This window comes from Pteronotus mesoamericanus, unplaced genomic scaffold (assembly GCF_021234165.1).
Source record: "Pteronotus mesoamericanus isolate MK-2021 breed Mesoamerican mustached bat unplaced genomic scaffold, CSHL_Meso_final contig_317, whole genome shotgun sequence".
NCBI classification, from domain to species: Eukaryota; Metazoa; Chordata; class Mammalia; order Chiroptera; family Mormoopidae; genus Pteronotus; species Pteronotus mesoamericanus.
The window spans coordinates 490675-509266 of NW_026555133.1; the positions used below are offsets into that span (position 1 = coordinate 490675).

At 53.2% G+C, this 18592-nt stretch overlaps 1 protein-coding gene across 1 annotated transcript; it reads right to left on the reverse strand.

Annotated features, from left to right (window-relative positions):
- Positions 1–866: 866 nt before the first annotated feature.
- On the reverse strand, positions 867–13540 carry GUCY2D (guanylate cyclase 2D, retinal). Its single transcript, XM_054575591.1, has 18 exons — positions 12790–13540; positions 12405–12709; positions 9948–10299; positions 9499–9583; positions 9118–9220; positions 8625–8729; positions 6966–7046; positions 5184–5390; positions 4942–5098; positions 4287–4436; positions 3488–3636; positions 2765–2928; positions 2476–2668; positions 2024–2198; positions 1605–1703; positions 1387–1481; positions 1141–1226; positions 867–960 (listed from the first exon to the last, which is right to left on the reverse strand). The coding sequence occupies exons 1-18, from the start codon at positions 13538–13540 to the stop codon at positions 867–869; spliced, it is 3351 nt and encodes a 1116-aa protein (XP_054431566.1).
- Between the last annotated feature and the right edge of the window lie 5052 nt (positions 13541–18592).

An 18592-nucleotide genomic window follows, 5' to 3' on the forward strand; every position in this document is an offset into this window, starting at 1 on the left:
GGAGGGCACTTTCCCAGCGCCCCGTATCCCAAGGCCGACTGTTGTGAAACCTCGCTGCCAGGGCCATGGGGCGTGGCAACCACCTAGGCCACTCCTCATTTCACCGCGGAGGAGAAAGCCAAGCCCAGAGATTGTGGGGATCTTTCCCAAGGTCACTCGGCTGGTTTGCAACCAGCTCTTCTGAAGGCCCAGGATCCTTTGATGAAGAGCTGGATGGAAGCCACGGATAGCAGCCAGATTTTGGTCCCCTATAGCAGCAACTTTCAGGAAGCAGACCTTCTGGAATAACCCTGAGGGGAAGAGGAGTGTCGCAGAGGAAATCATGGGAAGGAATCGTGAGGGCTCGCCTGGGAAGGGGGGGGTGTCATGGATCGGAGTTCCTTGAGGAAGGTCGAGGACAGAAGGGCTTCTGCTCCAGCAGAACTAGGGGTGGCCGTCCTCTGCTCCCAGGTTGCCCCCTTGAGTTCTGTCTCTAGTGCAGTTCACAGCTTGGGGGAGGGGGTGGGGGGGCTGGTTAATGTAGTGGGGGGGGGTCGGAGGAGAGGTCACAGAAGGTCATGGTTAAAGGGGTTCCCAAGTGTGAATTCCTGGACCACTCCAGACCTACCCAACCAGAATCCGTGTGACTGGGGTTTTCCTCCCAGGGTAAACCTCAGGGTTTAGGAGCCAGCCTGGGCCCCCCAAGTCAGAGAGAAAACACAATAACTGGCCTGGGTGGGAAGTTCTGCAGGCAGGGCTAGTCCTTAGATTAAGAAAAAGCGCCCGTCCTCCAGGAAGCATCTCCCAGAGGTGCGTAGCCCCTGGAGTCTGGGGGAGCTTGGCAGCTGGGTGTGGGAGCCAAGGAGCAGCACCTGTCCAGCGGGGCCTCACTTTCCGGGGAACTGGCCCGGCCTCGCCTTCTCCAGCTTCCGGCGCCGCTCGGAGGGTATCTCCTGCAGGTTGATACCGTGGTTGCTGGTCCTGCGGGGAGAGCGCGGCAGCCTCAGGGATCGGGAACGGAGGTTTGGGAGGGCAGGGCCCAGGCCGTGCTACTGCGAGGCGAGGCAGAGTCAGGCACGGGGCCAGAGGCAGGGAGAAAGGCTCTCTCGGCCTGTGTCCTTTGCTTGAAACTTGCCCGGCCTGCGGATGCCCGCTCCTTACCCCGGTTGCAGGTCGGGCGGTTTGGGAATGGGCTTGGTGAAGCCGCGTCTGCCCACCAGCCAGTACGTGTCCTCGGAGCCCTTGCCCTGGGGAGACACAGGGGAGGGAAGGACTTAGGCGGGCTGGCGTGAAAGCGGCTGGATGTGGAGGCCTAAGTGAAACGGGAAGACCCGGGGTCGGGCCTAGCCGGGCGTCGTGAGCTGGGTTTCCCGGCCCCGGCGCAGGAGGGGGCCGGCCCATTCTCACCTTCAGCTCCGTGCGGCCTCGCATCTCAATCTGGAAGCCCTCGTCTAGAGTGCGGAGGATCCGCACGGTGCTCACGTTGACGTGGATACGGTAAGCTGCGCGACACGGGACGGGGTGACCTCGGAACTCACCTCCCGCTTCCTTCTCCCCGCCCGTTCCCTCGGGACCCCGCGGCAGCGCCCCACCTTCCCCCGCGCCTCCAACCCCGTTACACTCACGCAGCCCAGTGGACTCCATGCGCGAGGCGGTGTTGACGGTGTCCCCAAACAGGCAGTATCGCGGCATGGTCAGGCCCACCACGCCGGCCACGCACGGGCCTGCGGAGACGCGGGACTGTGGTGGAAAGGAGGTGCCTGGCCCGAAGCTGGAGGCTGGGTGGCACCTAGGGCCTAAGGGGACTTTAACACCCCATAATCTCCACCGACTCCTCCAAAGAAAACACTCTCAAGTGCACCCTAACCACAACTACCCTAATTACAACGGAGTGCCTGGTATGCAAAGTGGCTTCAGGACAAGCCCCTTTCGTCGCTACTCCCCCGCTCCCAGAGTGCGCCTCCGGTCTGGGAAATTTGGAGCTGAGCTCTCGAGAGGCGGCCGGACCCAGAGGCTGGGAGGGCGAGGCGGGGCGGGGGGTTACCCGAGTGCAGGCCGATGCGGATGCGCAGGGACACCTCAGGCATGTGGCGCATGCGGAAGGAGCCCACGGCGCTGAGGATGTCCAGGGCCATGTTGGCGATCTCTGCGGCGTGCCGCTGCCCGTTCCGCTGGGGCAGCCCCGAGGCCACCATATAGGCGTCCCCAATTGTCTCCACCTGAGGGAAGACGTACGAATTCAATAGTGAGCACCCCACTCCCCCAAAGTGATTTTCCCTTGTCAGGAGAGTTTAAAACTAAACTGGGTTTACTGCAGAGATCCTGGGGAGCCTTCAAGCTGGTGGACTGAGCTGGCGGGCGACTGGCAGAAGAGCCAAGAAACAGAAGGGCTGGGAAAGAGGACTGGGCTGGGAGGCGGGCGGGGCGGGGGTGGGGGACTGAACAGGGCTGGAAGCTGGTGAGCCTTAGGGAAGGCTTGTCCCCTGTCCACTCCACCTTGTAGACATCGTGGGAGCCGATGATGGCATCAAATAGTGTATATAAGTCATTGAGCAGGTCCACTACTTCGATGGGTTCACTCATGGCAGAGATGGTGGTGAAGCCCACAATGTCGCTAAAGTACAGTGTTACCTCTTCAAAATACTCAGGCTCCACAGGTGTCCCCATCTTCAAAGCCTCAGCCACAGACCTAGGGATGGCAGGTGGTGAGGTTACCTGGAGGCCACCCCAGTCTGGCTGGATTCCAGCTGCCCTCCTCAGCCCGCCTTTCCCCATTGGCACCCACGGAGGCAGCATCTGCGTGAGCAGCCGGTCTGTCTTCTGCTTTTCTAGCTCCAGCTCCTCTGTGCGCTCCCGTATCAGGTCCTCCAGGTTACTGGAGTACTGCTCCAGCATGCGCAGCATGGAGTCAATGATGTTGGTCTTCCGGCCCTTGTTGATGCTCTTGAACTAGCAGAAGGAGGAAGCTGCTGAGGTTGCTGAGGACCTCCGCTGCCATGGCCCTCTCCTAGGGCTGTGTTGTGCCTGGCTCTCCACCCCCCCCATCCCCATTCACCTTCAATTCGTTAAGCCCCTCCCCACACACCCCAGGATGCTGAGCGCTGTGTTTTTACACATTATTGGTAGGCACACAGGAAATGGGGGTCCCATGAGGTCAGCTGTTCTCAGCTGGTAATTGACAGACCACTGGAACCAATCCAGCCTTTGTATTTCCAGGCCAAGGGCCTTTCTGTCACTCTAGGTCAAGCACATATTTGGTTCTCAATAAATGATGAGTTGAATTCAATCTTTCTCCACTCCCCGCACCTCCCTCCCCCGGCCTCCCTCGCTGGCTCCAAAGGCCTCTACAGCCCTGTTGTAACCCTGCCCCTACCAAAACCCCAGTCCTCAGGCTACCCCTTAAGAAAAAGCCTTCTGGGTCAGAAATCCTGCCAGCCTGCCTTCCTGCAGCCTCCCCAGGTTGCTGACAAGGGGCCAGCCCAGCCCTTGCCCAATCCCAGCCCCTAACCAGGTCAAAGATGCGGTCCATGGAGGGCCGAAGGTCCAGTTGCTCTGCCCAGCACTGTTTCATCAGCTGGATGCACTCCATGGGCGCCTGGTCCACGGAAACCGAGGGCCGACACAGCGGAGGGGGGTTCTGCACCCTCTGCACCACCTCTGGAGGCATGAGGGGACCATGACGGGGGCGGTGCCAGGGCAGACGCTACCTCTGACTCTGGCCTCCTTGGTGAAGATCAGGTGAGGGGGACTGGAAGGGGGTCCCTTAAATCAGAGCTTTGGTAAGTGGGGAAGTGTAGTGTGGAAGGGGGTTGCTGGGAGCAAGAAGGGGACATTCAACCCTGAGGGGCAAGGGGCAGACAGAGGCGACAGGCAAAGACTACCATTTATTAAACATAAGTGAGGGTTAGGATGAATGATCAAGTAACTTGCTGAATCCTAGAGATGACAAGTAATGTGGATTTAAACCATGTCCAACGGCTCTATTCCCATCTTTCCCCGACCCTGCTCTCTCCGTGGGGCCACTAAGAGCCAGAGAGGAGCCTGTTCCATCCGCTGGGGAAGCAGTTTGGAGCCCAGGATCAGGACAGAAAACCAATGAGTTCTGGGCGCCTAAGAACTGCCCCCTCCTACCTTGATGCTTGACTCTCCACTGCCCTGATCCTTCAGACCCCAGCTTGAAGGGAGGCCCACATAAGTAAGTCTCAGTACTGGGCTTTCGGGGGAAAAAGCGAGGCTGAGTCTGGCCAGGCTACGCCTAACAGCAGGATGCCCTTCTAGCCCGAGCGTCACGCGCGAGGCGGCGGTACCCTCGGGCGTCAGCTCCAGCGTGGCGTAGGGGGCGCTGCGGCACACGACCTCCTGCATGATGATGCCCAGGCTGAAGACGTCGCCGGCCAACGTTCCCCGGCGCTCCAGGGCTGGGTCCCGAAGCAGCTCGGGGGCTGTCCATAGCTGGTCTGGGGTCGGGAAAGAGGACGTGGGCACGCGGAGGGCCAAGGGGACGATGGGGAGAGACACCCCAACACCACCGCCCAAAAGCCAGGCTCACACCCGCTCACCAGGCCCCCAGCCCGAGTCTGGCCCTGCGGCCACCGCTACCGAGAGCGGGGACTACCCAAAGCGGGTTTCAGAAAAAGCCCAGCACCCCCAAACAGGCCCTGCCCTTTGGACCACGCCCTTTGGACCCAAGCCCTGTCCTTAGGCAAAACCCCTCTTAGGACAGACACAGTTGGGAGGACAGGAGCTCCGTTTCTCAGGGACAAGCCTGCTCCTTTACAATGCCACCGCCTTCCTGGTTTCACAGTCCACCCTCCTCGTCTCGGAGGTCACGAGACCTTTTCCGTAGCAGAGGTCACGGCCAGGGGATGTGGGATGAAGGGAATGAGGGAGGGGAGGAAGGGCCCCTGAGAGGATTGCGATCCGAGGGCTGCTCGTCCGCGCCGGCGGCACCGGGAGTCCTACCCTCCGCACTGGGAGGCTCTGGGAACACTCTCTGGGCTTCCAGTAGTCTCCCGTGGCCGTGGTCGGTGACTTTAAGCACGAACCTCCCGTCCACCACGCAGTTCCGGGACTTAAGTCGCCCGTGGGCCACACCTCGGTGGTGCAGATACCTCATTCCCTGGAGGAGGTGGGGTAAGTGGCAGCTTCAGCCTGCGGCTCCCCCGCGCTCTCCTCCCTGCACCCCCGCTTCTCCACCCCCACACCTTGATGAGGTCCAGGAGGAGGGAGGACTTGAACATCCAGTCCAGCTTTATGTCTCTCTGGGCGAGGAGGTCGTGGAGGGAGCCCCGGGCACAGTGCTCTGAGACCACAGCCAGCGTGCCTTCCCCGGGGCCCGCGGCGCTGTCCGCGCCTCCCGCCAGAAAGAGCCCCAGGTAGAGGGCCACGTTCTCGTGCCGGAGCTCCCGGAGCTGAGAGGGGGAAAGTTAACACGCATTTCCTGCCCTGGGCGCAAGGTGGGGGTCGGGTGGGGTTCGGGAGGGGGGAGGCTGTTATTCAGATCTGGTTTTGAGTATCTAAACTTGGAGGATGGGCTAAAAATGGTGAACGGGAAGGTCTCTAGGGCATGTAGGAGCGGCTTCCTTGTACAGATAATTTCTCTCTCTGGAAAAGAAAACACCTTCAAAGGCTACCCTTCAGATACTGAATATGGTTGTTTAATGGTATGAATGAAAAGACACCCTTGCACTGGTTGTCAGGATCTAGGCAGATTATGGTTTAATAACCATGAGACTTTGAACTGTCAATGTCTTAAGTAAAACACCTCGTGAAGCAGAGGCCCTTGATGTGACCGCCCTCCCCTTCCGCTGTCACAGCCTTTGGGGGAAGACCCAAGGAGAAACTGCACTGCTGTCAGAAAACACCAGAAATGGCTTGTGCTGGGGAGCTGGCCCAAGGCTGCTTTGCTTGGTTACATTGTTATGTCAGCTGAGACCCAGACTCCCACCCTTCCCGAGTCAGTAGACTGAGTAGTCAAGCTGTGGTCCCAGAGAGCCACCAACAAGGTCACAGTGACTCTGCAGGACAGAGGCGCTCATGAGCTGGGCATGCTGGGAAACAGGGCTAGCAGTTGATTGGTGCTTTTTCTAGCTTTCCTTTGGTCTACTAAAGGGCTTCGTTTTGTCTTAAATGCCTGCTATTAAATGGTGATTTAGTCCATTGACCACTTAATAGTCCACTTAAGTCATTCTGCAGCTATAACCAAGAGCTTCTAGGGAGACATCAGGAAAAGAAGCCAGGCCAAGCCTTCATGGTGTTAGGGGAAAGGAGGGAATTAAAAGTTAAAGTACCAGCCCTGACTGGTGTGGCTCAGTTGGTTGGGTGTCAAACCACAAAGCTAAAGGTCATTGGTTCAATTCCCAGTCACAGCATGTGCTTGGGTTGTGGGTTTTGACCCCCAGACTCCCTGTTGGTGCATGTATGAGAGGCAGCTGATCTTCCTCCCTCGCTCCCCCTCTCTCTAAAAATAAATAAAATCCTTTAAAAAAATTGAACTGAAAGGACCAGAATAAGCCAGTCTACAGCCTCCTTGCCAACTTTCCACTTTGCTCAATATGCATCCACTAGGCCATTCTGCGTGAATGACCTGACAGAACTGAAAACCCATTTCTTTAAATTTTCTATTATTCACTCAACAAACATTCATTGGGTCTCTCTAATGTTCCAGACACTATGCTTTGCTGAAAATACAATGGAGGGGGCAGGGGGAAGCCCTCACTCAGCTTACAGTCTAGTAAGGGAGACAGATAAGAAACAGTGAAGCCCACAGATGAACATACAATTACAAATTATGACAAGCACATCAAAGGAAAGAACTGGTGTTATGAAAGAGCATAATGGGAAACCTGCTCTAGAGAGGAGGGGACACTTCACTGAGACCCCCTGATCTCTCCCACACTGGGGCTACCTCTGTACCCAGCTGCAAAGAGAGGGCAAGTAGAGAGAAATGGTGGCCACGCACACCCCATGACGGGCCTAACTCTCACCTTGGAGAAGGCTGCCTTGGTTGCTGGGCGGATAGCTGTGTGCTGATCTCCCGGGAATTTCTTCAGCCACACCCAATCTCCCTGGAGCAGAAACGGGAGTAGAGAACTCAGTTTCTTAAATCGCCATGATACAAAGAGCCCTAGACTCCCCATTTCCACTGGCCCACTGCCCCAGAACATCTTCCATGTGACAAAGAGTGTCAGGAACCAGAGGTTTGATGTCTACCAGCCCACTGCACAGCTTGCTGGGTGAGAGTCCCCCCACCCCAGGTAAGAGATGCAGAGGGCCTGAATGTCTGTCCTCACCAACCCAGATGCGCTCACCAGCAGCCCTATTAAGCAAGCTGTTGCCAAAACAAATATCATTGAAGTCATAGCCCAGTCAGCCTCATCACCATTTGTTGCCACAAGAGAGCACTGTGGTGGGAGTCAGGAGTGTGGGTAGATCAAGCTTTATTATAGACTAACTGTGAAGTGTAGGCAGCTCCCCTCCAGGCTCTGGGCCTCATTGACCTCAGCGGATGGCGAGGCTGGTTCCTGAGCATGCGGCAGGTACAGTCACACAGGCACCCAGGCTCAGTGGGGCCTGGGCTCAGATCAACGATCTGCTATTGTCATTTTGAATGGACAAGAAGCTCTCATTTTTATTTTTCCCTAGACCTAGTAGCTGGCCTTACCTGTTGATAAGGGATCTGGAAGAGAAGAGAATTTTGGGGGTTTGATACTGACCCCCCCAAAATCACTGGGAAATAAATATGGAGACGTTTTTAACTGTCACAAAAACTGAGGACTGTGTTTAGTAAACAAGGTCAGAGACAGGAGACACTAAACATTGTTCAAGACACAGGGTAGTCCCATACAGTGAAGAATAATCGGCCCAAAATGACAATAGTGCTCCTCTGAGAAATGGCTGTGATGGCCTCTATGTGACACATTAGGAGCCTCTGTATCCTCTCAGTGATCTGACCCGCAGGAGCTCTAAGTCTCCCCGCCACCCCTGCGTAGCTGAGCTCTCTGTCAGCCCGCCCTGAATTTGTTCTCATTACCTCCCAGTCGTCCCCCCCTGTCAGATTTGCTGACCCCATAGTTAACGTCCTCATGCCCTTTTGTGACTTTCTCTTTCCCTCTCAGACTGGCTATTCGTGAGCCTGGTTGGAATTGGGTCCAGAACGTGGGTCTGGCTTGAGTCAGGGTACCCCTGTCTGGAAACGCCCTGCCCTGAACCACCCCCATCTTGGAAATGTCCTTTCTGTGACTGGGAAGCCAGGCCCCAGATGCTCCTCTGCCCCTACCTTTCCAAGGAGATCTGTGCCCTTCAGTAACCAGGAAAGCGGGCTTATCACAGAAGGGGCAGGGCCAGGGCCTCCTAACAAGGTGGGGGATGGTCTCAGTGGCCACACCAGGCTGCATGTGGTCCGGGCATGCTCCCCGCCGGCAGGACGCCTGCCCCTGGGTCCCTGTGATTAGCCTTTGAGGAGCCCTCACCTGAATAACCGTTAGGGGAAAATCCTGGGGAAGGAAGGATTACCAGATGGTTCCCTTTGAGAAATTTATGAGCTCTCCCTAGATCTTCTGGGGTCCTATCCCCATTTCCTGGAGCCTGTGGGGTCTGACACGACTCTAAGAATAGAGCTCAGCCTAGTTGGGGGTCAGGCTCACCTCATAGAGGCCAATGTTGGAGTTATCCGGGGGCTGGCTGGGGACACTGCGAATGTCTGACACACTGTGGGCAACCAGACTTGACCGACTACTACCCTGGGCCACCTGGAGGGTAGGAGTCAATGCAAGGGGTCAAAATATACTCAGAGTCCTGGATATAATGAGTTCTTAGAGTTTTGGGAATTAAAGAGGGAGAGGAAGAAAACAACGAGGGAAGGTGATAATGACATTACTTTCTAGGCGTATAGCACTTTACAATTTATAAAATAAACATTCATTTTCTTATTGGAACATCACATTGCCCCACGAAGCAGTCAGGAAAGGGGCCATTATCCGCAGTGCACACATAAGGGTCTTGATTGCCAGAGCTCAGGCCTGGGACTGGGCTAGAGCAGGATTCCTTTCCAGTTGGGGCCTGGGGTGAGGGCTGGCCCAGGCAGGGGACCAGAGAGACGGGGAGGACAGCTGGATCCTGGCTCCCAGCTTCTCCCACCTTTTGAGTACTGCCCCCTTGTGGGTGGAGGAAGGTGATGTCGTCCAGAGTCAAGATGATCTTGTTGGGGCCTGAGATCATTTGAATGTGTAGTAGCCGGTGCCTGGTAGGGGAAGGAGGTCATTTCCAGAGAGGGGACCAAGGTGCATGAGAGGAAGCCAGCAAGGGGTAATCTTGGCTCAGGGGAGGGCAGCCATCCCCAAACCAGACATCCCCTTGGGACTCTGCCAGCCTTCCGGGGCCCCTTCTCCTTCCCCCTTCCAACCTCCTACCCCGCCTTCTATCTTGAGGGGACCCAGCTTGCTGTGTTTGCTGTACAGTTGCCTTTCTGGCACGCAGAGAGCCAAGCTCATCTCCTACTTACCTCGCTTCCCTACTCACCTCACATAATGGGCCAGGAAGGCCCCCGTCAGCCCCATCGCAACCACCAGGAGGAAGCCGATAAAGACGAGACCAGGGTCCACTCCTGGAGGGGCAGTGAGAGGAGGGACACTGGGGACCATGGCAGAGGGGAGGCGCCCGTTCTAAGGAAGCGTGCAGTCATGTCAAGTCCCAGAGGCTCCTGGAGGCCCCAGGAAAGGGGGTTGGGAACCAAGAAAGGAAACTAGAAAAAGGTCATGAGTGCTGCTAAGGGGGAGCATGTGGGAATTCTAGAAAGGTTTCAAGAGGGCTTTAGGGGTTCAGCAGGGAGGGGTCCTACACAAGTCTGGGGTCAGAGAAGGACCTGAGAGGGACTCAAGGAGGAGTTACAGGAAGAGTTCAGTCTCTTTCACCACTTGGGGAAAGGTGCCTGGTGACTCCCCTAGTGGAGGCTGGGTGTTTGCCCTCACCTCCATTGCAGACGATGTCTGGGTCGAACCAGCAAGAGGGGTCAGGCCCAGGCCCTTGGCCCCCTCTAGGGAAATGCACTGGGGTCCCAGCAGAGTGGAAGGAGCCCCGGGTGGGGTCCAGCATGTATGTGGTGAACAGCTGGTCCCCCGCCTCATCCGTGTCCAGCAGCACAAACGGGGGCTCCTCGGCTCCTCCCAGGGTTCCACAGAAGCCTGGGACCTGGGCATCCTGGACGTGGTGGACCACGGCTGCTGCGGACACCCATCTGCCACCTACCGCCGCCCAAGCTCGCGCCACGCCCCCCGCCAACAAGAAGACTGCGTCATAGATGGTGCCGAAGAGTGGGGATACCTGGGGAAGGAGAGTTCCGGGTCACGGCCCATAAACAGACAGGGACTTACTGCCCTCTCCCTCATCTCTTCACTGGGCCCTGCAAACCCTCAAGCCCTTGACTGTTCTCATCTCCTGCTTAGTGGTTCCTCATATTTCTCTTCGTTGTCTCTCTCTCTTCCTCTCTCCTGTTGGCTATCCCACCCTTTTGCCCCACTGACCTTCCCTCTTTTCAGGATTCTTAGACTCTTCTCACCATTGGTTAATTCTAAGGCTATTACCTACAGATCCTCTCTTCCCTTTCCTCTTGGTTGTCCTGAATATATTTTTAAATATCATTACCTACCATTCACCTAAAAGCCTTCTTTCCCATGCTTTGGTTAGCTTCTCTTTTTCATTTTTCCTTCTTTTCATTGCCCGAGTTCTCATCGAGCCTCTCTATTGTTCCCAATTCCCATCTCTCACAGCACCAGGAAGTGTGTAAAACACTAGGGATACATCGATATACAAGACAGAGTCCCTGTCTCAGGGAATCTTTCATCTAATGGGCAAGACAGATAAGGATGTTAAGGCAGCGCAATGAGTGAGGGTACAGGTAACCAAAGGAGCCGTGGAGGCAGGGAGGAGGAGGAGGCTTCCAGAAGAAGTGACCATCCCTCAAGATATGAGTCAGAATGATCTGGAGGACAGTGGAGGCAGGAGAGCAGGAAAAGCCCACCCAGCAGAACAGAGGAGAAAGAGAAGTACGGATTCAGGGAACACGAAGTAGCTGGTCTGATTGAAGCTCAAGGAAGGTGGAAGAGGGAGGAAGACGCCAGGCCTGGCGAGCTGTGGGAAGAGACCTGCATTTATCTTGCAAGCAAAGGCACTTGGAGCTTTGAACAGAGGTGTGACACAGTCACATTTCTGAAGTTCAGTCTGATCGGTGGGTGGAGACAGGCCTGGGCAGGCAACTGCTGAAACAGACACCATTTGGGAGATTTTTGTTTTGAGATTTGGACCAGAGATGTTGTGTCCTGAACCAGGGCAGTGACAGTGAGAGTGGGGAAAGTGGATGGATTCAAAGGGCCTTTAGGGAGTAGGAAGTGACAGGACTTGATGTCTGGATGTTGAGGGGAAAGGGTTAGAGGGATCCAGGGTGACTCCCCGGGGTCTCAGGCCAGGTGGAAGGCTGTGCTACCGGTACTCACTGAGAACTGAAGAGGTTTTTTCACTACTTCCCCCACTCACTCGCTTCCCTCCACCTGGTGTCTGTTCCTAGGGCCTCCTCTCCTCTTCCTGACTATTCCCATCCTTCCTTCCCAGTGGCTACTCCAAATCCGAGTGGAGGAGACAAGCGGATTTGGCGGCGCATAGTTTACCCTCCTCGTGGTGTGTGGCCCTCTCACATGTGCAGCCCTTTGTGCAGGGCCCTTTTAGTGGTTCATTTACTGCCCACTGACATCTAAGTTCCTTTTATTCTTGGTGGTCTCCAGCCCCCATTTTATGAATGGGGTGGGTCTAGATGGTCTGAACTGGGATTTTGGGTTCTCAGGGAATCCTGGGTATTAGCTGGTTTCGGGGAAGAAACTGTGGATCTAAATGATTATTGAAACGCCTGGCTCCACCTAGGGACCTTTCTGCTTCTCACTAGATGTCAAGGCTTTCAGAACGTTATAGCCATCAGAGGAAGCCCCGCAGAGGGAACCCCCTTGAAATGGGCACGGAGGTCGGGTCTGCATCCTCCCGTCTTCCTGCTCCCTTAAGAACACCGGCTGCTCATTACAGCCTGCATGGTGTGGCGGTGCTGGGAGAGATGTTGTAGTGTAAAGTTTAGGGTTTACCCCTTGGAGCTGGGCTGGAGACGGCTCACTGCAGCCTCCCTGAAGCATCTCAATACACTAAGATGCACCAAGCAAGCAAGGCCAGAGCATCCACGTTACCCAGGAAACTCCAGAACAGGTAGAGCTGCTAATTATTCTCTCCCTATGGCCCCCCTCCTCTCTCCCATTGACGCCACCCTTCTCTGATTTCGGACTGTATCCACTTCTCTTCCCTTTGCCTCCAGCCTCTTTCCCCGTCTTTGGCTATCTTCTGCTTTCTTCCCCAGGTCTCCTTCCCTCTTCTCTCCTCCCTGGCCTCTCTACCTGCTGCAGGTTAAGGTCAGGCGGCAACTCCTGGTGCTCTTGGGCCTTGCGCAGGCTGTCCAGCACGCTGCCTCCAGGGGGACAGCGGCGAGTGAGGGTGAGCACGGCATCGTGGGCCCTGCGGAGCTGCGAGTTGTTGACCAGCGCCGCCAAGGCCGCTGGGCCTGGGGACAAGGCGTAGTGGAGCGTGTCGAAGGGCAGGAAGACCAGGGAGCCGTCGGCCAGGCCCAGCTCCTCTGCAGCCTCCAGCAGGCAGCGTTGCTCCTCGCCGCCCAGCAGCACCGAGTGCATCACCATGATCACTGCTGTGGACACAGAGACTCTGCCACTGACTCACCCGCGGCCTGGGGGGCTGCCAACCCCCCCGCCCCTGCGGGGAGCCTACCTCGGACTCTGGGCCCGTCCTGGACCCTCCTCAGGGCCTCTCGGGCTCCAGACCGGTCCGAGGGCTCCATGGTGGTCATCAGGGCAACTGGCAGACCCCGGGCCCTGAGTGCCGTGGCTAGTGAGCGTCCCGCCTCCACCCACAGGTCCTGGGGGGCGGTGATCAGGGCCACGCGTGCCCAGCGGAACTCGCGAAGGAGGGCGTAGAGGGCGTCCGCCGCTGGCGTCACTGCGGGGGTCGTCGTGCCCGCTGCCCGCGTCTCCGGGCAGCCCCAGGGCACCAGCACGACCCCCGCCTCCTGAGCCAGGAGCTCGGCCGGCCGACAGGCTGCAGGGTTCACGGGACCCACGAGACCCGAGACGCGGGCCAGCGCGGAGGACACCGCCCCCAGCGAGCCCGGCGTCCGGCACGGCTCCGACAGCAGCACGACCTCGAAGCGGGGGCCGCCTTCCTGGGCTGGGCCGTGGCTCAGGCGGTGGGCGGCCAGGCGGACAGCCAGGTCCGGGCGGGCACGAGCGAAGATGGGGTCGCAGGCCCAGGGGCCTAGTACCCCTACTGTGAACACCTCGGGGAGTGCTGACGGCGGCAGGAGGAGCAGCAGCAGCAGCAGCAGCAGCAGCGGCAGCAACAGGAGCTGAGGCTGGGGCCAGGGCAGCACCCGCGGGAGCCCGGGAGGGGATGGAGCCCATCGCGCCGGGGCGCAGAACCGGAGGTCGCGAAGGCCATCCGCGAGGACGGCGCGAGCGGTCATTGCCGGCTTCTGCGAGCATCAGCAGAGCAGGGGGAACGATGAGATCCCCGCCCCAGAGGTCTCTTAGGGCTTTCTCCACAGCCCCCATTTGCTTCAAACCCAGTGAATCTGTGGTGTATCTCCACTGCCCCTCCTCAGGCTCGAAAGACATGATGGAGGTCAAGGGCATGGCCTAAAAGCCCACCACATCCCCTCCCCTTCGGCTTCCTGTTCCCCCTTGTCCACCCCTCCCCCCTCATCAGAGCCGCAGGAGGGGCAGAGGGGACAGGACCATGCTGTCCTTAGAGGCACCGGTGGGGAGAAGGAGCCCGAGTCTATGTGGAGGGCCCTTTGCCACTCACCTGAAAGTACCACTCGGCCCAGGGCCGGGGTGAGGGGCCACACGCCCTCCCACAGGTCTCCTTTGCCGGCCCAAGGCGGGGATGTGGGAACAGCTGGTGGGAGCCCTTAATCTATCTAAGCTGATTAAGGCCCCCTAATCAGGCAGGGAGGAGCTGGTGGAGGATGCAGCTCCCTGGGGCAGTACCTGTCCTGGCTTCCAGGCAGCCAGCCCCGGCTCACCACGTCTCTTAAGACCCCCACGGTAAAAGAAGCTGCAGGTCTTCCTTTCAGGCTGCTGCCGCCACACTAGCCTGCTCAGCCTGAAAAGTGACAAGATTGTGCCCCTGGACACCTGTGGGTGCTCAGTCCTGGGGTGGGAGTTCTCTGAGTTCCGTTGGCTCCAATCGTCTTTTCCCAGTTTTGCCAGCCAAATCCAAGCCCCATCCACTGGCTGGCAAAGTCTATATACCCCAGAGACCAAGGCTGAACTAGCCTACCTGCCTATCTTCTCTTGCCTGCCCACACCTGATTCTATGACAACCACATCTCCATGCCTAGGAAACTTAGTTTGGCCTTGGGAAGGCAGAACCCCAGGAGTTAATGGAAAGAGCTCTGGTCTTGGGCAGATTTAGGTAAAAATTCCTGTTTCCTGACTTTGTGACCCTGGAAAAATTTCTTAATCTCTTGGAGGTTTGTGTGACAATGAATACAATTGCCTAGGTGACAAAAATAAGTAAGACAATTTTAAAGAAAAATATGATGGATTACTTGCCCTATCATATATAAAAATTTATTACAAAGTTATAATAATTAAGACACTATACTATTGGTTCAGAGATAAACAAATAGACTAATGGGACAGAATAGAAAACGCTGGGGGGAAAAAAAAGCCAGCCCCCCCCTCCCCGCAAAAGAAAGAGCCTTGGCTGGTGTGACTCAGTGGGTTGAGTGCCGGCCTGAGAACCGAAGAGTCACCATTTCGATTCCCAGTCAGGGCACATGCCTGGGTTGTGGACCAGGTCCCCAGTTGGAGGCACATGAGAGTCAACCACACACTGATGTTTCTTTCCCTCTCTTTCTCCCTTCCTTCCCCTCTCTCTAAAAATAAATAAATAAAATCTTTTTTTAAAAAATAAATACGATGTATGAAGAAATGGACTAGTGGGAAAAGAATGAGTTATTCCACAAATGGAGCTGATTGGTTTGCCACATTGGGAGGCAGGGGGAGATAGGATTAGATCTCCATTTCACACTATATGAAATCAATTTCACATTAAAAAACATACATAAAAACAAAAAAGCTTTTAAGTGAATCAGTTTTCAATCATCATGGCAAGGATTTGATCAGACAAGAATCATCAGTGGATGCTAGAACTGGGGAGAAATTCTGATGAGGAGCAGGACAAAGGCAGGTCTTACAGTGTCTCCCTACAAATTGCTTATGAGGTGGGAGAAGGGAAAAAAAAGCAGAAATTGGGCAAACTTTGACCAGGTGATCAAAATCAACCAATGAGGGACAGATAGATATCATATGCCTCCAGATGTGATACACTGAGAAAGACACAAAACTACATTTACATAATACTACAGAGATGCAATTCTTCACAACTCTGCATCTTTGCAGCGTTCTAGCTGAAAGTGCATTTCATCAGTCTAATCACGAGGAAACCTCAGATAAACACAAAATGAGGGCCATTCTACTAAAAAAGAGGGTGGGGACTACGTTCTTCAAAAATATCAATATCATAAAAGACAAATCCAGATTAAAGGAAGCTAAAAAGACATGGCAATTCAATGTAATACATAACCCTAGTTTGGATCTACAATAGGGTTGTGATAACTGCTATAGGGGTACAGGATTTCTAAGATTATGAAATTGCTATGAAGAACATCAACATCCAATTTGTCGACTGACAAAACTGGGATATGAAAAGTATTTTATCAATGTAAATTTATGAAGTTGATAACTGTACTGTAATTGTTAGAGAATATCCCTATTTATAGAAAATATACACTGAAGTGTTTAACTGTAGAGCACCATAATGTACGTAACCTTCCTTCAAATGGTTCAGAAAAATATATGTTGCATATATTATACATTTAAAGTGATAACAAATGGAGAAAAATGTTAATACTAACTGAATCTGGGTAAAGGGTATGTGAGTGTTCTTTGTAGTATTTCTTTTTGCAAATTTTTGTAAGTTTAAAATTATTCCCAAGTGAAAAAATTAACTAAAAAAACTTACTTAAAAAAGATTATTTGGCCCTGGTTGGGTAGCTCAGTTGGTTAGAGTGTTGTCCTGATACAGCAAGGTTGTGGGTTTGGTCCCTAGTCAGGGCACATACAAAAAAAATCAACCAGTGAATGCATAAATAAGTGTAACAACAAATCTCTCCCGGTCCCCCCAATCAATAAATTTTCCCTGGACAGTGTGACTCAGTAGATTGCATGCCGGTCTGTGAACCAAGGGGTCGCTGGTGACTCCCCGTTGGGACACATGCCTGTGTTGCTGGCCAGGTCCCCAGCAGGGGGCGTGTGAAAGGCAACAGCACATGGATGTTTCTCTTCTCTTTCTCCTTCCCTTCCCCCCTGAGAATAAATAAATACAATCTTTAAATAAATAAATAAATAAAATCAATAAGTATAAAAAAATTTTAAAGAGATTTTCTATATCAATCCAAGGTAGGAAAGGTTTTCTTAAACAAGGCACATAAAAGACAAACCATAATGGAAGAGATTGATAAATATGAAGACATAAAAATTAAATTTTCTGGTCAAAAACATACAACGAAGAAAAAACATAAGCCGATGACAAGAAGAATATATTTGCAAAACATTAACAAAGGGTTAGTAGCCAAAACATATATGAAAAAGACAACCCAGCAGAAAAATCAGCAAATGATATGAATAGGCAAGTCATAAGAAAAGCCTAGGGAAATATGCCCAACCTCACTAAATAATCAAGAAAGTTCAAAATAAAACAATGATATACTACTAATATCCATGAGATGGCAAAAATAAAGCGTGGCAGTAGCAAATGTCAGCATGGATGAGGAAAACACAAACCCTGCATAGGTTCTGGTAGCAGTGTACATCGGTGGGCTGTTGGCAATGCTTAGTAGAGTTGAAGCAACTCCGCTTATAGGACCGACCATAGAAAAACTCACATTTATCTGTTAACTCAAATAAGAAGTCATTCATTCACTCCAAAAACATTCATTGGCTTTCTACTATTTGACAGACGCTGTTCTAGGCTCTGGGGATACAAATTTAAGAAAGAGTGTTAAGGTCTCAGGGGATTTTCTGTATGTTTGAAATATTTGATAGTTTAAAAAAAATTTACATTTTTAAATAAAGAAATTGAATTGCTGACCTGTAGTAGAGTCTCAAAAGGTATTAGGTGTCAATGTTCATTTATATAGCCCTGGGCACACTAGTTTCCAAAAGGGTTACTTCCCTCAAATCTCGCCTCTGCTGACACAGCCCGGAAGTGCGGACGTCCCACCAGCCCTTCCACAGCACAGGTGACGGGACCGAGGCCCTGAGGCTGATTTGGCTTTGTCCATGATGTCCTGGTTTTCCTCTAGGGTTCGTGAAGTGACAGATCATGTAGATAGGATGAGGAGCAGGATTTTCTCAATTTTTTTGTTGTGGTAAAACGTGTATAATATAAAATGCATCATGTTAGTCATTTTTAAGTGTACGATTCAATGGCTTTTAATATAGTCGCATTGTTTTGCCACCGTCGCCACTACCCATCTCTGAAACTTTTTCATCATTCCAAACTGAAACTCCACACGCAGTAAACAGTAATTCCCCATTTCTCCCTCCCCCAGCCTCCACTATGCACCATTGCACTTTCTGTCCCTATGAATTTGACTCTTCTAGGTACCTCGTATAAGTGGGATTATACAGTATTTGTCTTTTGTGTCTTGCTTATTTCATTTAGCATAATATCCTCAAGGTTCATCCATATTGCAGCATGTGTCAAAATTTCCATCCTTTTTGAGGCTGAATAATATTCCATTGTATGTATGTACCCCGTTTTGTTAATCCATTCATTTGCCCATGGACACCTGAGTTAGTTCCACCTTTTGGCTATTGTGAATGATGCTGCTATGAACATGCATGTGCAAACATCTGTTTGAGTCCCTGCATTAACATTTGGGGGGGTATATACCTAGAAGTGGAATTGCTGGATCATATAATAATTCTATTTTTACTTTTTTGAGGAACTGCCTGTTTTTCCACAGCAGCCGCACCATTTTATATTCTAGGGGCAGAATATTTTAAAACCATCCTGGTCCTCGTACCCCGTTACACAACCAGCCACCATGCTGTCCCTCCCTCCTGGTGACTCATACCAGAGCTTGTTTATGTTTCTTATTTGTTGACTGCTAAAATTATACTTGTCTTTAATGCTCTGAAGCAAAACACACCTCTTCCATAAAGGGCAGGGCCAGCTCTTAAAGTGGCAGTTCTGCTGTGCTTACCAGAGGTCAGATTTATATTTAAATACAACTCACACATAACCTCAACTGCTGGTAGAGCTCCCCTCTGGAAGGTCTTGGTTTCTCTGCTTTTTGAAAGGGAGTGGAAAAATGTCTTCTAAGATTTTTAGTTCCTCCTCTGCCCCCCATAAAGTCATGAAATTTGGAATTGACAAAAGGAATTAGAAGTTTCTGTTTGTGGAATCGCTGCAGGAGTAGACAAGGGGGAAAAATGATTCC